This window comes from Calliopsis andreniformis, unplaced genomic scaffold (assembly GCF_051401765.1).
Source record: "Calliopsis andreniformis isolate RMS-2024a unplaced genomic scaffold, iyCalAndr_principal scaffold0022, whole genome shotgun sequence".
NCBI lineage: Eukaryota > Metazoa > Arthropoda > Insecta > Hymenoptera > Andrenidae > Calliopsis > Calliopsis andreniformis.
This window is the reverse complement of record NW_027480432.1, coordinates 12,612,506-12,631,976: the sequence shown is the minus strand read 5'-3', so window position 1 is coordinate 12,631,976 and position 19,471 is coordinate 12,612,506. Positions and strand designations below refer to the sequence as shown.

Here is a 19,471-nt window from a genome sequence, read left to right as displayed (position 1 = left end):
GTACCACTGTCGCCGCCGCGCGTTTCACCAAACTATTTTATTTCTATATTGAAAACAAAAATAATTTTGAACATTCGCTTGATGCTTTCCTTAGTAGAAAGGTTTGCTCTATCGCGTGGTATAGTCAAATTTTCTCCTAGACCCTTACTTTTTGAAAGAAAGTGAAAAATATCAGCAAAAATGGGTGCGTTTTGGGTGTCCTTTTCATTTTAATTGTTATTTAAACCTATTTCGATGTTTATAATCTAATAACTCTTTATATTATTTTATTCGGGAGAGTTCACAGAATCATTTCCTGCAAAGAGCAACTAAATAACTACTACGGCAAAAGCACAGAAAAATCCCAAAGTTGAAAATTTGTCATTTTTTTCAAAATTGATTTTTTCAAAAACTGTACGTTCTGGATAAAAACGGTTTGCAGATTCGTAATCAGCATGTTGAAATCTATAAGAAATGTTTATTCACGTTTACAAAATCGAAAAAAAGTCAAAATTTGTTGAACAGTGTAATTAGCGGCGCTGTTCGATTTGCCATTGATGATTGGCAGGGACTCACGGAGTCCTCCTGGGACTCGTCTTGCGGCGATGATCCGAGGCGCAGTAGTAGACGCTGTACTTCCGGTCCTCTCTGCCATCGTCTACCTACGAGATGGCTCCCGTAGCAGCGTCGCTACACCTTTCCGCGGAAGATTTCTCTCCCGGAACGCGGAACGAGTTAGCCAACCTCGCGTGGCGTCGACTGGTTCTCGTTATTCGGTGCGTCCTCGTGCATCCGTGGTGTAGCCCTCCAATTAGCGTCTTCCTGGGGGTCGCTCTGCCCTTCGGATGTCTGCTCGATGGGCTACGACAGCCTCTTACCTTAGACGTCGCGTCACTCACTGGGCGGAGTGATCCTGAAGTCACTGGTACTCTGACCGCTCCCCTTCTCCAAAGATCCGCTGCAAAAGACCGCTCTGATAGCTCTGATGTTGCTTAACCTCTGTCCCCGGCTAATGCCTTCGTCTAGGCCACCGAGATAACCGAGGTCGCTTGTGCGTAAAATAGGTGTTAGTATGCGTTAGACTCCTGATGGGGATGATTAAAGGTTGCTCTTGCTTCAGGAACGGTTCGGCTGCTTTGTGACTGGCACTGGTGCCACATCACAGTACATTAATCATAATACGACTATAGCGCGATGTGGTTCAATTACGATTTGATATAGTTCAATCGTGGTTCGTTGGTTTATATGGTTCATTCATTTGTTTACATGATGCAATCGTGGTTTGATACGGATTGGTTATGGTTCGACCATGGTTCGATATAATTCAATTGTGGTTCAATATGGCACAATCATGGTTTGATGTGGATTGATCGTGGTTCAGTTGTAGTTCAATGTTGAATTGTGGTTCGATATGGTGCAATCATGGTTTGATGTGAATCAATTATGATTCGATAAGATACAATCATGGTTTGATGTGGATCAATCATGGTTCGATCATGGTTCAATTGTGGTTCGATTATTTAATATAGTATTGATACGATGCAGTTATGATTGAAAATGTGGTTCTGGTTCATAAATATACGTATGTTATGTAACCCTTCATTACATTGTGTCAGTATCAAAACTGTGAGACTGTAGAATCTTGTCACGTAGGCGAATGATAAAAGCGATGGTTTAGTGGGAGATACACTGGTGGGGATGATCATACAAAAACGTAAGATTCGATTTGGTGAAAACGTTTTCACTGTTTTCGAAAACGTGTACTGTACGTGTATTGTAAAATGAAAAACACAAATCCCTGAAGATTGGAACCAGCCGCATTGCTCACCGTAAGTACTATTTTCATTGAATAAAAAATTCCAAAACTAATTTCAAACCTTGAAATGATTGGTTCAACGTAATAATTGTATCTAAAAAATAATTCATCGATAATTTTAAGTGACATTATGTCTTAAATATAGTTATTACGTTGAACATATAATTTTCTGTGTTTGAAATTCAATTTACAGTTTGTAAATGAATCTAAATTACAAAACTAATTTTTATGTATTTTTTTCAGTTCATAAACTTCTGGTTTATGAGGTTTCATGAAACGCGCTGTCAGCGGCGGAAAGCAAACGTTACTGAGGAAAAATTGGTATATCACGCCATAAATACTATTTTTCATTTTAAATAACAGGTGCAGTACAATAACTATTTCTTTAATATAATTTTACTAATTTTTCTGTGTTTTTCTTTTGCTTACAGATTACAAACTTAATGTCTGTAAGGTGTCATGACGAACGTCGCCGTCGACGAATCGATAACGGAGATTTTCCAGTGGGACGACATGCATTTGGAATATTTATTTGGTTAACATAAATATTATATTGAGATGCATTCTATACTTATAATATATTTCACTGAAAAAAATATTAAAATTTATATGCATTTTGTATGTTTCAAATGACTATCCATACTACATGCATCCAGTTACACTTTTTTCAATTCCTATTTTTGTAATTTTTTATTCTGTAATTCAGTTTTTAATTTTTACTTTCTTATTTTTAATTTTTGATTTTTTTATTTTATATTCATTATTTTATATTAATTCAAATTATTAATAAATTTAATTTGATGTACTTAAAATTACCTATCATGCTTCACCTTCCCAATACATATTTATGTTTCATGAATTCGTAATAAATTACAATTGTTATTAACTTTAAATTTCGTGTGCTTAATCACCTATCACTCTTTAACCTTCCCAATCCATATTTACGTTTATCAATCAATTCAAAATAAATAAACTAAAATTGTTGTAATTTTTGAATGTTTATGTAAGAGTAATAATTAATAACTACATTGCGAATTTCATTCATTCATGCCAAAATATAGAAAATATGAAGAATATAAATCAAGTTGCAATATTTAGAAAACAAGACATACGGTTATTTAAGTTTCATTCCTTTATTAAGTTTCTTGAAAACTTTAATTCAAATAAAAATTCACAGTCTGATATTAACTTTAAAATTGTATTATAAATATATTTGACACAATAACACAGAAGAAAGGAATACAACAAAACAATGCAAAATGCAAAGTACATACAGCTAGGGCAGTAAAGACTTTGTTGAGATTATAAAATTTTGAATTTTATGGATTAGTATAATTAAATATACTACTTACATAAATAATAACTATACTCTACGTATCAGCCATTGAGATATTAAAGTTTTAAATTTTTTAATGTATTAAGCTATTAAACAGTACAATTTTCTAACGATTTGAACTATTAAACTATAAAAACTTCTTAATGTATATATATTATTGTATATAACTAAAAAAGTCATGGTACCAAGAAACAATATTTGTTATATGTTGTAATAGTTGTATAATGACTTACTTTAACTTGCAATCTTTGTAAAGTTTCAAAGTAATGTAACCCCTTAATTATTTTCTGTAAACATAATTTTATGTAAATAGTAATAATAAATAAACATAATAATTATAGAATATGAACAAGCTAAATGAGAGCACCTACATACTTGTCCTATTTATTATTACACAATGTAATTTAACAATGGAAAGAATTTTTCCCAGTCATTCTTTTTACGAAATTGCAAGGTCACTGATATTTTTGAAGCGAGATTCTATATTTTTTCTATATTCTTCTAGAGGATATCTATAAGAATATATTTAAGTTTCTTAATATTCGTAAAGTTTCAATTATTATTTCGCAAAATGACTTGCTATAAATAACGCTCTGATATTTTAAATAGAACTGGAAAAAATCCGTTAGATTATTGTTTATAATAATAAACAATTTTAAAATTTAGATACGGTCCTCTGATTCAATTTGTTTGAATAAATTTGTAAGAAATTGTATTGAAATTTATTTGTCAGAAAAATACGAAGAATAAGAAATCTGTTCTTCAGACAACGGTTGGAGTAAGTGCCGTGGGGTTCATCACAGTCCTGTTACCAAAAGGCATAGCCTTCCCCACTCCGTGGTCAGATCCTTTAGGAACAATATTCCCATTCTTTAGCAATGCGGTGTCTGGTCGCTTGCCTTCTTTAAACACTCGCTCTTCTTCCAAACAGTCACACAACACCCAATAACTGGAAGGCCAAACGTAGCCATCAGCCATCAGTCGCCAACGGGGCTGTTTAATCTCATGCACCTTCAATCAGCCACAGGCAGACTAAGACCCTATTACCCTATCATAAATCCCTCAAACACGCGTTCTCGTTCGGCTAACCGTCCAAACTCTCTCTTAAAATACGTTGACGCTAACATATTCAATTATTTAAGTTGGAATTTGTTTTTCATGGTCTTCTTAATTAGGTAGTTTATTATTTTTATGTAAAAGAACATATTATATTTTCATATATATGTATATATATTATTTATATTTATATTTATATGTATATCATGAAGAGACAAAAGTAACGACGTGACCATATGTATAACTATGCAAAATAACATTTTTTTACAATGTTTTAATTCGTAACACGTGATACGTGAGCTAAAGCGTGGGTGGCCAAAGCTCCTTTTCTATATTGAATGAACTGTCAAATTCGACACTATTCTGAAAAATCATACATACGTAAGCACACACACTATTCGATATTTCACCTCAGGTTGGGGTAGTTCTCCAAGTGAACGTTATTCGTGAGTAGAGGTCGCCTAATTCAGTCCACAAACTATGCATCGGTAAGGCAGTTTGACCTGAGACACAAAACTCCATTGAATGTTAGGTCTATTATTATCTGGTCGGTGCTGTTACGTCAGCCCTGGATAACTTTATACCGTTATCCGTCCGCCGTGACGTCGTCAGTCCCCCCTCCCGGCTGCGCATAGTCGAAGATCCTCTAATACTCTACTACCAAAGTAGGTTTCAGTTTTTTTATGAATGAGTAACCGAGTGACGAGAGACGATCTTTAAAACTCTGTTGGTGAATCGGATGATCATAGATAAGAGCTTCCCTACTTTCCTCTGTGTATCCAGAACCCGAAATTTCATATGCGATACTGCGTATAAACCGACTCCTGGTGGTCGCCACAGGCCGTCGGCAAGAGGAAGGTCATCACGTCCGAATTATGTTCGGCCTGCGAACTGCGACGCAAGCGAGTCAGCGGCTACGTGCAAGGTTAGGATAACGAACAGGAATACCGGTAATTATTTACAATAAGGGCCTCCTCATCGATTTCTTTGAAACTGTTTTATATCATGTATCTTGATACGTGGATTAATTTTTCTAAATGATATAATTGTCGCTCTCTTTTCGTTTTCGAGATAAAAATTTTGAAAAATTTTGAAAATTATGGTGGCAGGCCGAGGGTAGGTAGCAAAAAAGGGGATTGAGTTGGGTTAGAGCTAGGACCAGTGAAAGAGATGTTTCGAGATGGGTTAGTGCTAGGGCCAGTACATGATATAAAATAGTTTCAAAGAAATCGGTGAGGAGGCCCTTATTCTAAATAATTACCGGAATACCTTCGGCCTGCAGGCTGCGAGCAATCGTACCCGCGGCTACGTGAACAGTTATCTAAACGTGTCGACAACGTGCGTTTCAGTCTTGTCACGATTCAAAACATCTGTGTAACGCGCAGGCCGTAGCGAGTGACAAATACCGTGTTCGCGACCACGTGTCAAGCCGCGGGCCAACCCGCGTGTGAAAGTGCAAACCAACCTCTGTGCGCTATTCGCGCAAATATATCATTTTATTTAAACTAGAATGACCGTGTTGACTAGCGTTCTCGCCGTAAAGAACCCGAAGTCCCATAACTTTTCCTCACACTTCGCCTAGAAAACCCAACCCTCTCCGTAGTAGTAGTTAGTCTCGGCCGCGGTAAGAAACAGGGAGGCACGCTTCCACACCGATATCGAAAGATACATACGTGGCGCCTGTTTCAACATCAAGGCGTTAGAAGCGTGTAGGCCTATTTTGCATAGCATTCGAATTTGAAGACCGCGCGACTGAACGAGCACGTCGCAGCATATACATGTATGTTGTGACGTGGCACAAGTGCCAGTCACAAAGCCGAACCCTTCCCGGAGCAAGAGAGGTCTTTAGTGCGCACCAGCGAGAGTCCAACGCATTTCTAACACCTATTTTGCGCCCTAGCTAACAGAGATCTCTCAGCGGCTTAGATGGTAGCATCGGCAGGCGACAGGTGCGAGACCACCTCGACACCACCGACACGGTCTCTTGCGGCGGATCTTCGGAATCGGGGAGCGGCCAGGGTACCCGCCGCTCCAGAGTCACTTCACCCGGCGAGTGACACGACGCCTAAATTGGGAGGCGTCGGAACCCATCGTGCCACTCAGGGAGGACACACGATGGGAGGGCTGCCCCACGGATGTGTGAGGACGCACCGGTGCATGGGGACCAGCCGACGCGGGCGAGGTTGGCCACCTCACCCCGCGTTCCGGGGAGAGATCCTCGACGGAGAGGTGCAGGGACGAAGCCACGGGAGCCATCTCGCGGGCAGACGATGGCAGCGGACCCCGGAAGAGCGACGTTTAATACTGCGCCTCCGATCCACGCCGCAGGACGAGTTCCAGGGGGACTCAGGGAGGACCTGCCAATCAGCCGACAATCTTCGAACGGCGCGACGAATTATTGGTCGCGAGATCGCGCGAGATGAGCGAGCCGATCGGGGCACAGTGGGGGAAGCGTCGCGTGCCGAGATCCTGCCGCACGCAGCGATCTCGGCCTTCTTCTTGTGCGGGACGCTGACCAGGTCACAGGTGGTAAGTCTTCCTCCATTGTTCTCCCCGGTTGACTCGGATTAGATTGGTTCGTAAGCGAAATCTCGAGAGGGCAGACTCCTGGTGGTCGTATAGGCCGTGTTACAGGAAGAAAGCCTTCGCGTGCGGGTTTCTCGAAGCCTGCGGGCTCGGCCAAACGGCGAGTCTGCGGCTTAGCAGCGTGATAGCAAACGGTTGTCGCGTGCGGGTACATCTTCGGCTTGCTGGTGTAACCTCGGTGTAACAGCAGCCACGCGGGCGGTTCACTTACGCGTGCCGAACGTGCGTTTCAGCCTCGTCGTCGCTCGAAAACCTTTGTTACGCGATCATTGTAGCGGGGAACGGGTAACTGCCCGCGGCCACGTGTCGCAGGACCGCGCGTGTAAGAAGTTGCATAACCTCTGTACGTTTCTCGCTCAAATACATCTTTTAATACCAGAGAAAACCGTGTTTTAGCTGGCGTTCTCGCCGTAAGAACCCGAAATCCCGAAACGTTCCTCACCCTGCGCTCGAAAGAACCTCGCCCCTCTCCGCGCGAAGAGCTGGCCGGGGCCGCGGTTTTGGGAAAACGGGAGACGCGTTCCACGCCGGTATCGAAAGATACCTGGCGCCCACGGAAGAATCAAGGCGTGGGACGCGTCGTGACCGGATCTGCACGCCCGTTCTAAGCCGAATACGGCTCGGCGGGACGGTCACGTCGCAATGTATAAACATTCATACGAGGAAATATGCTAATGGTGATTACAAATTTAAATGCAGTTGATCTGTTGAAAATTATTTGAGCTCATAATATCATAGATCGTCAAAGTCAGTTCGATTTAGCTTACACGTGTACGACTAATAATGTGTGAAAAATATAGATAACTTGAAATTATGTCATTATAGTAAACCCTAAATAAGTACCTGAATAAGTATTGGTTTAAGTATCAATAGGGTGTGTAGCTAAATAAGCATAAGTATCCTCTTAACAAAAGACACTGATCTTGCGTTATGAGACACGTGATGTGTGCAGATACGTACCGTGTAGTTTAGTATAAACTCAGCAATACGTAAAGTAGGGTGCTAACGCAACAATGTTGCTAAGAAAGCCATACATGTTAATGTGCAATCACTTTACCGCGGCTCTGCGTAATCTAACAAAACCACGATATTTCGAAAAGGTGAAGAAATTATAGTCGAACCTCCGAAGACCACTTGACAAATCCTTTCGCTATTCAATAAAGGACTTACTGAAATTCATCCAATAGCTCTCAATCCTTTAATTGCTTACAAATCTACATTTCGTAATCGCCTTATGCGCTATCATGCTCGGCACAATACGACAAGGAGTACTACTGAAACAGGACATGTAAAAGGTATGAAATATTATACTTATACTTTTAAGCATAATATTTTTTTTAATAAATGTAACATGTATTTATTTAAATATTTTTATTTGATTTTATCTTCACCTACAAATCAGAAAACTTTCTTTGTTGGAATGGATTGTACTAATTTTTCCTTACTGTCACATAACCACTTAGCCATTGCATTTGTACACTCATAATTCTGTATCATCGATGTAAATATCGGAAGCCACTGAGAACCAATGTTAGGATCCTTCTTCATATACCTATTGACATATATTAAATAATAAATAATAAATTTATATGTTTAACATGAAAGTTATCTTTTTTAATGTGGGAAAGTTTACTCGTAAAATCTATGGTATGATATGATATGAAAATCTATATACAATACAAGATGCAACACGTAACCGCAACTACTTCGATTACTCAGTAAACAATAATATTAGTACAAACTGTTTGAACTAAGAGTTGAATGATTTTGAGATAATATCATTTGACGTCATTAGTTTTTTTTTAGAAGCGATAGAGAACATATTTGTAGAGGTCCAGTTTAGTTTCTAAAGTGAAACTATATTTTTTAGTACGTTGATCGATCTAACACATAATTCTACATAAGTAAGTGGCACAAATGGAACCACTGCGATAACCTCCCAAATAATAAATTAGGCGAATAAATTCGATTTATTCTTATCGCATGTATTTTTCGAAATTTCAAGGTCATCTTCAATTTTTTAAATGAGAGCTAAATTTTTTGTTGTAGTAAATGTTATAAATTCAGTGATATGTAAGATAAATACGCAAAACACGCCGCACATATTAAAACTTTACTCGAAAGCTTTTTGAGATGGGTATTTTCAGATACCTCTTTTGTATTTTAAACATTAATGACATCATTTCAGACGCCTTATTGTTAGCTTCCATTGAAACTGTTGCATCTATCTCGAATGTCCAGCAGAACAATATTCAGAATATTGTTCTGTTATAATGTATACACAATTATCATTAATTTAAAGAAACAACTTAGTTGAATTGAAAAAATACACACCTCGGAAGAAATGTAGTTACGAATATGACCCAACTTTCAACGTTGCTTGGATAAGTGAATAAAAGTTTTTGTATAGCTCTCGTATAGTTGCGTTCTGTACTTTGCACGAAGTAATTTAAATATGATGTACAAGTTACATGCACATTATTTATATTAGAAATATTTCTGCTAAGAAACAATACTTTTTGTGCACATTTATTAAAAACTTCCAAATCTACTTCAAATAAGATTCTTAATAATTGCACCCAACATCTTATATCACCTGTAAAAAATTAAAGCATTGATTGACTCCCATACACATATAATAATATAACGAATCAATATAGAATATGTACATGTACAAGAGGTTACTATTATTTTTAATTATGAAAATGTATTTCAAATATACATATCCATTGACAAGTTTTATTTATTAGCTTATTACGTATTTATAGCATAAGCGCGCAGGGAAGTGTCCTTAGAACATATGTTAAGGTCAAGGTCATTAGACTTGAATTTTCTAAACTACATAATTATCGCGTAGCTAGAGAAGGGCAGGCCAATAGACTACGTATAAAATGACTGTTTAGGTAGAACAATCGGCAACTTTAGGAATGTAAAGAACTATGTAAAAAAACATTTTCTCTATTAAAAACGATAGTGATGGGGCATGTAGTTCTCTACACCTTACCTACTTCTGTAGGTAAGAGCAACCGGCAGAAGATTGGTCCACGGGAAGCTGAGTTATGATATGTCAAAAATAAGTAACTTTTAAAATCGCTACAATGGTAAAGCCTTTCTTATTTCTTACTCGTCTCTCGGATGGGATTACAAGACTCGATCGAATGGCGGACTAAATGCGAATAAGATCAAAGATAGCGAAGTCTACAATCGATTACTTCTTCATCTTAATTTGTTCTATTACATTCTTACTTAATTTAAATAAATATGTAGATACTTTTACAAAAATTTGTGAAATCCCCCTAAAAATATTAAATATACAAAGTTTGCACCAAGTACTTAAGGTACCTTTAAACCTTTTAAAGACTGTCATAGAAAGAAATGAACATTTTAAAAACTTTGCGCCATTTCAATTTATGAAATCATGGATAAGACGTGCAAGTACCCACTATTTTAGTTTATAGTACGTTGTTATATCTATTGACAAGTTGGTTAAATCTGACTATTCTAGTGATTAAATATTGTAGAAAAACTTTTAATTAATTTGCTGCTATCTAACAAAATCCAGTGTAGTTGCATTGATATTTATTATATAAATGTTACATTCCCCATCACTGTAAGCCAAAATATTAGGCACTTACTCGCCTTATCTATGATTTCATAAATTTAGATAGCGCAAAGTTTTTGGGAAGTTCATTACTTTCCATGACAATCTTTGAAAGGTCTAAAGACATCTTAAGTATTTGGCGCAAACTTTGCATTTTTAATGTTTTGGGGGGATTGAATGTATTTAATACAAGACAAAAGATACTCACCAGGATACTTAAAAATTGTTTTAGAAACAGTCGCAACTGCATTTTCAATATTATTCTCCATTAAATAAAAACAAGCGGATAAGATTGCGATGTCTGGACCATATTCAATATGATTTTTATACGGATTTAGTTCATTCAGCACCAATGTAGTCAAATTTAAGTCTCCATGTAAGATCCCTAATGCTGAAGCTGCTAATAAAGCAATTATAATCGGTGGTTGTACTTGAATACATTGGAAGAGCAAAGTCTTAGCATCATTTACTCCTTGAAATGTATATGCTATAGCAGCCATTGCACATAATGTATAAGCTTTTTCTATTTCAGTATTTGCATACGAGCGTAGCGCAGTTTCATATGCTGTATAAGATTTTTCATACTGGGCAGCTGAAAATGGAAAATTTTAGATAAATTAAGTTACATACAAATTTATGAACATCTAATTATTAACAATTTATGTGTAGACTACTTTGAATGTTTTAGTTTACACGTTAATGACTATTTTTTATGGCTTCGTGAAGTAAACAAAGCAAAAATAGAATTTTCCGTTACCCGCAGGTAAACGTTGTTCCCCTGCACGATGAGACTTTTCTCAAGGTATGTCTCTCAGCTAGGGATGGGATCAGGACATTTCGAATCGTTTTGAATCTTATTCGATCTTCAAAGAAGCAAAGAAATTTGAAATAATTCTAAAGGATCTCAAACTCCTTGCTTGCCTCGAGACATGTTGCAAGGCAAACCTCATCGTGTAGGAGACATTTGAAAATAAACGCAAAATATCATGTCGCCCACGTATAGCATAACTCAAAAAATACCTGTTTTTGAAATGTTAGTATAAAAATATCGAAGGGTAAAACGAAGTTATTGTCTTATTTCTTGAGAAATTATGATTCTTGAGGTATATCGTTATTGCAGCAACTGAGCCATATAAAGTGTTAACGTACATATTTATAATAACGATATTAACACTCGGACGTCATATCACTTCTAATCCATTTTTCATACATGTTGTGTGGAGCTGCATATTTGTTACTATTAAAAGCATATGTGTACAGGGTTATACCGAGATAAGCGGTCCCACTTTGATAGTATATTCTATTTTTTTAGAGATGAAAAAAGGTTGACAAATAGGACAATTTTTTCAATTCAAAGTATATATACTTTTTGTTTATTATGAAATATTTTGAGAATGTTCAGTACGTTTTTATTGTGAATCCTAATTTCAGTCAGACTTAAATTAGAAGAGCGTACAGGACATTATTTTCTTCTGACAATTGGTGTCATTGTTATTAAAACAATCTCAAATTGTCAATAATTTGGAAACACTCAAAAATCGAATTCTTACTGCATTTGTTAAAATTCACAATGTACCAGGAATTTTGAAATAAGAATGGAATTGCAGCACTTTCACAATATATTTTTTACTCTGTATGTCAGTATATTATATCTCAATGCAGGTTTTCTTTATACAGGATGTAATAAATGTAGTTTTCGACATTTTAAGGGGTGGTAAGAGATCCAAATTGAAGCACAAAATGTTCTATAACACAGAGTCTGATCTGCCTTGGTATTGCAATAGTAATGTTTTAAAGTTAACATGTCTATACTAAACTAACAATCAAAAGATTCTGTAATTTTACAGATACATTCAAGATCAGACATAGAGCATAAAAATCTTAATAGACTTTGTTGTATCTCTTACAGTTTAAACTTCATAAAGTTTTAAAGAGAAAAAATGTTTGTGGAAAAACGTAAGTAACACATGCAGATAAAGCGTAGACCAAAAGATTGCCCGACTCGGCAGTCAGTTGTTCAAGATGACCTAGTAGTCGAGAAAGCAGGAACTGTTTACAGTAGGAGTCCCATTGAAGGACTTGTGTCTATGAGGGTTTTAACTTGTAAGTGGTGACCATTGTTCTGATGTTACTAGTGATGATTTGACGTCAAATTGACTCCACATCAATAGTGATGACTAGACGACAAATTGGCCCTTATCACCAGTCCAACTGAAACATTCTGCAACCGACGAGATATCTCGTTTGTGGTATTGTACGAACGATGTTGTGTCTCGGAATATCTCGTCCATAAATGCGAAATGGTTAAGTTAGAATACTTAAAATATTCCACACGTGTGGAATTAATGCACAACGGCACAGTTACTTGTGTCAGTAATAGATTACCGGATACTTGAAGATTAATGTGTAAAATATGTATACAAATTTATGATTAAATAAAAAAGGCTTTTTGTGATTAATGGAAAGTACAAAAAACAGTAATTTGAAGTAAGCATAGTTGCCCTGCTTCGCACATGCAGAACTATGACAGTTAACTTTACAGATGAATAAGCATCTTAAGCGTGTCATCAGTTAAACAACAATAAGGAAAAATAGACTAGTGTCCCAATATACGATGTCAGAGTCGAGATTTGCGTATTTGTTGGAAATCCTTTATATTTTTAAGATCAGTCAATGATTATATTTGGAAAATTGTTTCTTTAAGTTGTTTATGTTTTATTAATTTAAAGTAACATTAAAAGGGACATTTGTATTTTCATTTACTTCTATTCTTTTGTTTGCTTCTAAACATATTTCGACTTGATACAATTAAAAAGGAGAATTAGACTAATGGATATTATAGTATTTCTTGATCAGTTAAAACGTAAGTTAAAATGCACCAAATTAATATATATTTCCTATCGCAAACTTTTTTTCTTGATTTTTTTCAGTTAAAAAATATAAAAATATCCTTACCTTTAAATAACGATAATGCCAAATGGCATTGAGAATTATAATTTATTTCTTTACATGTAAGACATAATTTTATAGCTTCGTTATATTTCTTCAGTTGTATTAAAACACGTGCTAAATTTATACACACTAAATTTTTGTCATCGCCATGACACAAAGACATAGCAACAGCAAATTGTTCTGCAGCTGATTTATACAGCTTTTGTCTCTCCAATAACAATCCATATGCATTTCGGGCATAGTTGTCAGTTGGATGACGTTCTGCAAATGATTAGAAAATGAAAGGAATGTGAAAAAGTGCATAATAAATTAACTTATAATATTCTATGAATGGTTTTCTAGTAAACTCGTTAAAAATGTTCACATAAGACAATTATATCAGTAAAGTTACATGTAATGTTCAAAAGTTACTAAATTTACATTGTATATATAAACTTTTCTGACTTAATTAAAATACCGTAACACACTTTTGTTGCTCGATATATATTTATATGAAATTTTTTCATTGTCTTGTATGCTTACAATTCGATCCCACCTTCCAAAATTATCTCATATGGTTGCAAATACCTTGTATTATATATTAAATTCTTTTATGGCAAATTGTACACCTGTATGTATATTAATAACAATAAAGAAAAATACAAAATTGAATGCATGAATTTACCTATGTAACGATCCAGAACATCTGCAGCTACATATATAGCGTGCATATTTTCAATTATGTATGTATATAAAGAATCCTTTTTGATATCCCTAGATTTCAAAAGCACATTGAGTACCCAATGAGTATACCCAACTGCTGCTTGATCGTGATATTTTAGTTGCGTAGCATGTCTAAACAAATCAATTGCTTCTTTTTTACCCATCATTTCAGCAATTATTGCTTGTCCTATCCAACTATTTATGTATGATGGATCTGCTCGCTGAGCTTGAGAATAAGCCTCATTTGCTTTATATAAGTTTCCTAGGGAAAAAATGTAAACAAACTATCAAAACGCATCATAAGTAAGTTAATACATAGAATACTACATTAAATATCTAATAACAAACATAATACATTCACAGTATACATGTATCAAAACATGTACCAGTAACTGCTGACATCGTTCTGTACAGCATATGCAGGGTTCGCCAGGAAAACGGAAAAAATTGTTATATGGATTTATATAAATTCTAAGAGAACGATCCAGTAGATTCCGGGCTGCGTGTACGGTAATATACTATAGATATGGTGCATTACACATACAGGATGTTCCCAAACATGTAGGACAGTTTTGGACGATAGGTTCTAGACACGAAGACAATGAAAAAAATTCAAATGCACATACGCCCGGAAAATCATACTCTTTTAATCACACGGCATTAAATATTGCCTAATATGCTGGTCCATTTTCTTGCCTGCATAGTGTGCTATCCTCTTTAAGGTTCTACTAAGCCCATAGGTATTATGGCCTATTAAATGAGTGGCGCATAGTTATGAATCTTAGAGAAAGTTTCACACCATACGCAATGAAAAATAACGTATAATAAAAAAATTAAACGTTTCTAGACATATGTACACATGAACTTTTTTCATTATTTTCATGTCTAGAATCTACCTTCCAAAAATGTCCCACATGTTTAGAAATATCTTATATAGTATATTATAAATATAGTGTAGACTTAGTGTGCGTTTAGTGATCTGCTTGTGCATGTTGGAACAAATATCACCTTCTTATTCCTTCATCACTTCTTAACATTGCCCTTATACGTTCATGTAAGAAATAATGCGATAACACGTTAATATGTAAAAACGATATCGCGAATTTTTAAGATAACAAGAGGATACTACTCATTTGTAAGCACACTAGAAACACACGAATTGTAAGTGAGAATTAAACACGCCCGCCCGCACATACACGAGGTAGGGGAGGCCAGGGACAAACATAATACGGAACGAATGTAACAAACGTTATAAAACAAATACTAGTTGATTAATAATTTTGTGCTTCCATCTTTGCATGTCATTTCCATCTCTCTTTCACCTTAGTTTTTGGTAACATGTAATAATAAGCGGTTTTTCGTATTTTAATATTTTATTGAAACAGTGTATTAAAAGTAAACTTATAGGGTCTGTTTCAATTACGTATCCTGTTGTTCTGGCTTCAGAAAAATCTGACTTTTTTGTATTATATTCAATAGATATTACACATTATGTTCAGAATAAGTAGAAATACCTTTCAAAAGTATTTTTTCTATTACTTAATTTAATTTTCAAACCAAAATAGGATTTTCGTCACCCCTACCTCATATTATTGCATGTTACTTTCGTCTCTAGCGGTGGGGACAAAAGTAACAAATGACATACTTTAAAAAAAGATTTATTTTAAAAAGTTGGTGTGATATATTGCTAATTTTTGGGTTTGATTATGTTGTTTAATAATGTAGGTTTACTGTCCTGTACGACCTTTTTAAAAATACTATGAAACTTAGAAGTTATAGAGTCAAAAATTTAAATTGTTATATTTGTCCCTGGTCTCCCCTAATAATACCAGCAGTGCACATTTCGTTTAAAGTGCAATAAAACAATGAGAAGAAATCGCATAATAATTTTGAGGAGATTATTGTAGATAAAAGGCAGGTCATCCTCTATAGCAGTGCTGGCCAAACGAAGGCTCGCAAGCCCTGTGGGATCTCCCACTCCCGCTTCCATCGTTAAGGAAACCACGCGACGCTATGAAGGCGCCCGTATGTTAGTGTATGTTAGTGTCTCTATTTATAAGAAAGCTCAACACTACAAACAACCTATCGGTTGGTGGAGCAACAGAATTATTGGAACGGAAAGTAAGCGAGTGAAGGGCCCTTACGCTGGACAGCGCTGCTCTATAAACTTATTGTAAAAAACATCACAAAAACTTATTGGGATTCGTGAAGTCGTTTGAATATGTAAAATTTTTTAGAAAACAAACTACCTTCAGTTCTTCACTTCGTTTTCTGTTATAAAAAATTTTCAAAAAAATTCAATTCCTGGAAGTGGAAATAGAAGCATCACTATTTAAAATAAGGTCGATGAACTATTGTACGATGTCTATTCACGAAGTTACAACAGTACGAAAATCGACAATTTTTTGTTACAATTTTGTGATTTTGTGACTATATCAATTTCTTTACTATGAGAAAAATAATGCGTCCCTTAAGTGTTTAACGACTACAAATTGGGAATCTTTGCGCAAATAAAAGTAACATTAACATTAAAATAGAAAGAGATGGCAAATATGAAACATATTTATAAACATTTATAAATAATTTTCCTTTTTAAAAATTTACTTATAAAAATAGTATAATACCTATGTGTAAGTATAAAGTTCCCAAATTAGTCCAAACTACGGCATTATTGAAGTCCTTATCAATCGCTGTAACATATGCATGTTGTGCTAAAGCATAATTTTTTACGTATGGTAACATACAAATGACACCCAGAAGATTCCAATGTAACCACATTGATGGAGAAAGTCTGATGGCATGTTTCGCAGCAGCAAGACATTTACTAGCGAGAGGTTTATGGTCAACTGATGGATCAAGGTGCAGCTGCATTAGGTAACAAGATGCTAAATCGTGCCACAGTAGAGCAGATTGTGGAGAAATTGACAACGCATAACAGTAAGCCCTGAAATAAAACCAGGTAATAAATTATTTATGATAAATGTAAATTCTTAGTGTTTAATTTTTAACTGTTTTAATGTAAACAACATAGATGTGCGACAACAATATGTATTAATTATTGTTTGATTTTCAATAGGAGACCTGTTAGGCATTTCTGTCTAGGCTGGCGCATGGCTTGAAGTGGACTCTCATTTATACTATGTATTTCGTGCGACATTGTCATGTTATGTAGCAAATCTTTCCTACAGTTAGCATAGATCTATTTCTGTACAATCAGTCATAAGATCTCACTTGTTTTTAAAAATCAACTATTTCTTTCGAAATCTTTTAGGATAACTGTTTTCAGGTTGTAAATTACAAGTCAGGAAGATTTATGATGAAGAACTCTTCTTGACTTCCAGAACGACAACAGTAGAACTGTGGATGTAACTTTTTTGCAAAGCGACTAATTTCAAAACGAATAGAAATTAAATTTCCAGCATAGACTAGATTTAATAGCCTGACATCCACTTATGGGATTATTTGAAAGGAAAGGTATACCGAAACAAACTCCGAAACCTGCAACAGTTATAGAACAACATCCGAGCTGTACTCAGACTGACTTTCAAAGTTGCTATTGAGAATAGTCTACTCGATGTAAAGCAGAATTATGTAAAACTGACAATTCAGAATGCCATTTTCTTGACCTTCTTTGAGATTTCTTTTCAACGATGTCGTAAGGCCTTTTTATAGGGATTTCATATATAAAATTTATTTGTCATAGCTTCCAACGGTGCACTGCATCTTTGGATCGCCGGACATATTTGCAAAAAAAATCGGGAAATTGTTCATAACATTGAAGATTAATTTTTAATTCTTCTTCTTTTGAGTAAGCGTATTTAGTCAGACAAAATTGTTAAAGGTTTGACTTGAATCATACGTAAAAATACAGGCTTAACTACCTTGTCATTTAGAAGGAAAGCGCAAGACCTTCGGGATGCCGATTTAATTGAAACTTTGCGTACTTGTAAATATAGTTATTCTGTTTACGATAATATAGCATCATCATGGCAGAAACTCAGTAATTTTTTAGATATTTATGATTGAAGTTTCATTATTAGCTGAAATACAGTTTTAGTTACACCATCTACTACGTAACGCTGTAGCGTAATGGCAACGTCAGCCATCTTTCGACCTTCGTAGGTAGCGGACATAGGTATCCTTAAAAGCTTCAATAGCTCATAAAACAAAACTCACAAAAGCTCATACCTACCGTGCCCAAAGTGAAGTGCTACACCGCAACCTAATTTTTCAATACATTTTTGTGCTGTTCGGAAAAGCAAAATACCAAAAATACCATCAATAGAGACCCCCCTCTTATGGAATGTAACATTATAAATAAAACCTCTAGGATTTTTCCAAGCAAGTTCAGCAAAACCCTAAACCTAAATGATTTGATAAAAATCATTAACAAAGACTTATATTCGTAATAGAACATTGCTTCGTTCAGTGCCCATGACAAGGCATAACAATTTTAACCTCCTACTTAGGTATGGAATGTTAACGAATTAATACTTAGTCGATCAATATGCAAAAATTGAATCAGAGTGATTGGTTTACATCCAGAACAATCAAAGTAAATTGAGAACAGAAAATTACATTCATCTTCAGGATGCTTTACAGTTGAATGAGCACAGTAGCGACATTGGACAATTGATTATACTGCCTTCATCGTTCACGGGTGGGCCTCGATATTTACGTAAAAAATCGCAGAATGACATGACTTATGTCAGACATCATGGTAAACCTGATCTCTTTATAACTGCAACATGTAATTCGAACTGGGCAGAAATCAAAGAAAGTATCTACTCCAATTTAACTCCACAAGACAGAAACGACATAGTGAATAGAGTATTTCGTTTAAAAGTACAAAAACTCCTATATCTCATAAACAAGGTTCACATATTTGGTCCACCTCGATGGCACATGTACACTATAGAATGTCAGAAACGTGGGTTGCCACATGTCCATCTGCTGATATGGTTAGTGAATAAAATTAAACCGGATCAAATTGATAGCATTATTTCAACGGAGTTACCAAATAAAGAAGAAGATCCAACCCTGTACGAAACCGTAAAAAAACACATGGTCTATGGCCCTTGCGGAGCAATGTATATGAAATATACATATACAATGTATATGCGGTGCTTAAACTACGTAATGGTACAAGGAGCTTCTCTGGAAAAATTCTACCCTAGCATAAACCATTTCGACGGTCGATGACCAGGATCGGTACAGTGACCCAGTAACACAGGTTTACAAACGACAGCTGAATTGCATTTAATTCAATGATTATTATTTTTTAAATCTAACGCAGACTACTTTCAACGTTTCTATCTTCAACGTTAATTCTCCAATTCTCCGTTCATTTTGTCCTCTCACACCAAGTAATTATTATTCTTGATTCTCCTTAAACAAAAAAACTGTACATTCGTGTTTTTACGTTGCACATAGCTTTTCTCGA

General features: G+C 35.6%; 1 protein-coding gene and 1 long non-coding RNA gene across 3 annotated transcripts in view; one reads left to right on the top strand and one right to left on the bottom strand.

The window, feature by feature from the left end:
- The first annotated feature begins 1,505 nt into the window (after window positions 1-1,505).
- On the top strand, window positions 1,506-2,456 carry LOC143187159 (uncharacterized). The gene is made up of 3 exons (XR_013003154.1): window positions 1,506-1,808; window positions 2,039-2,116; window positions 2,227-2,456. It is a non-coding gene; the product is annotated as an uncharacterized LOC143187159 (long non-coding RNA).
- Window positions 2,457-8,135: 5,679 nt separating this feature from the next.
- LOC143187082 (superkiller complex protein 3) overlaps window positions 8,136-19,471 on the bottom strand; it is a 58,893-nt gene continuing 47,557 nt past the window's right edge. For both annotated transcript variants that reach the window (XM_076391040.1, XM_076391041.1), the window contains exons 9-14: window positions 16,653-16,972; window positions 13,991-14,290; window positions 13,330-13,587; window positions 10,583-10,966; window positions 9,108-9,369; window positions 8,136-8,325 (exon numbers count right to left, since the gene is read on the bottom strand). In XM_076391040.1, the coding sequence (XP_076247155.1) occupies window positions 8,172-8,325; window positions 9,108-9,369; window positions 10,583-10,966; window positions 13,330-13,587; window positions 13,991-14,290; window positions 16,653-16,972 (1,678 nt within the window). In that variant the 3' untranslated portion in view covers window positions 8,136-8,171. The remainder of the gene's footprint in view (window positions 8,326-9,107; window positions 9,370-10,582; window positions 10,967-13,329; window positions 13,588-13,990; window positions 14,291-16,652; window positions 16,973-19,471) is intronic.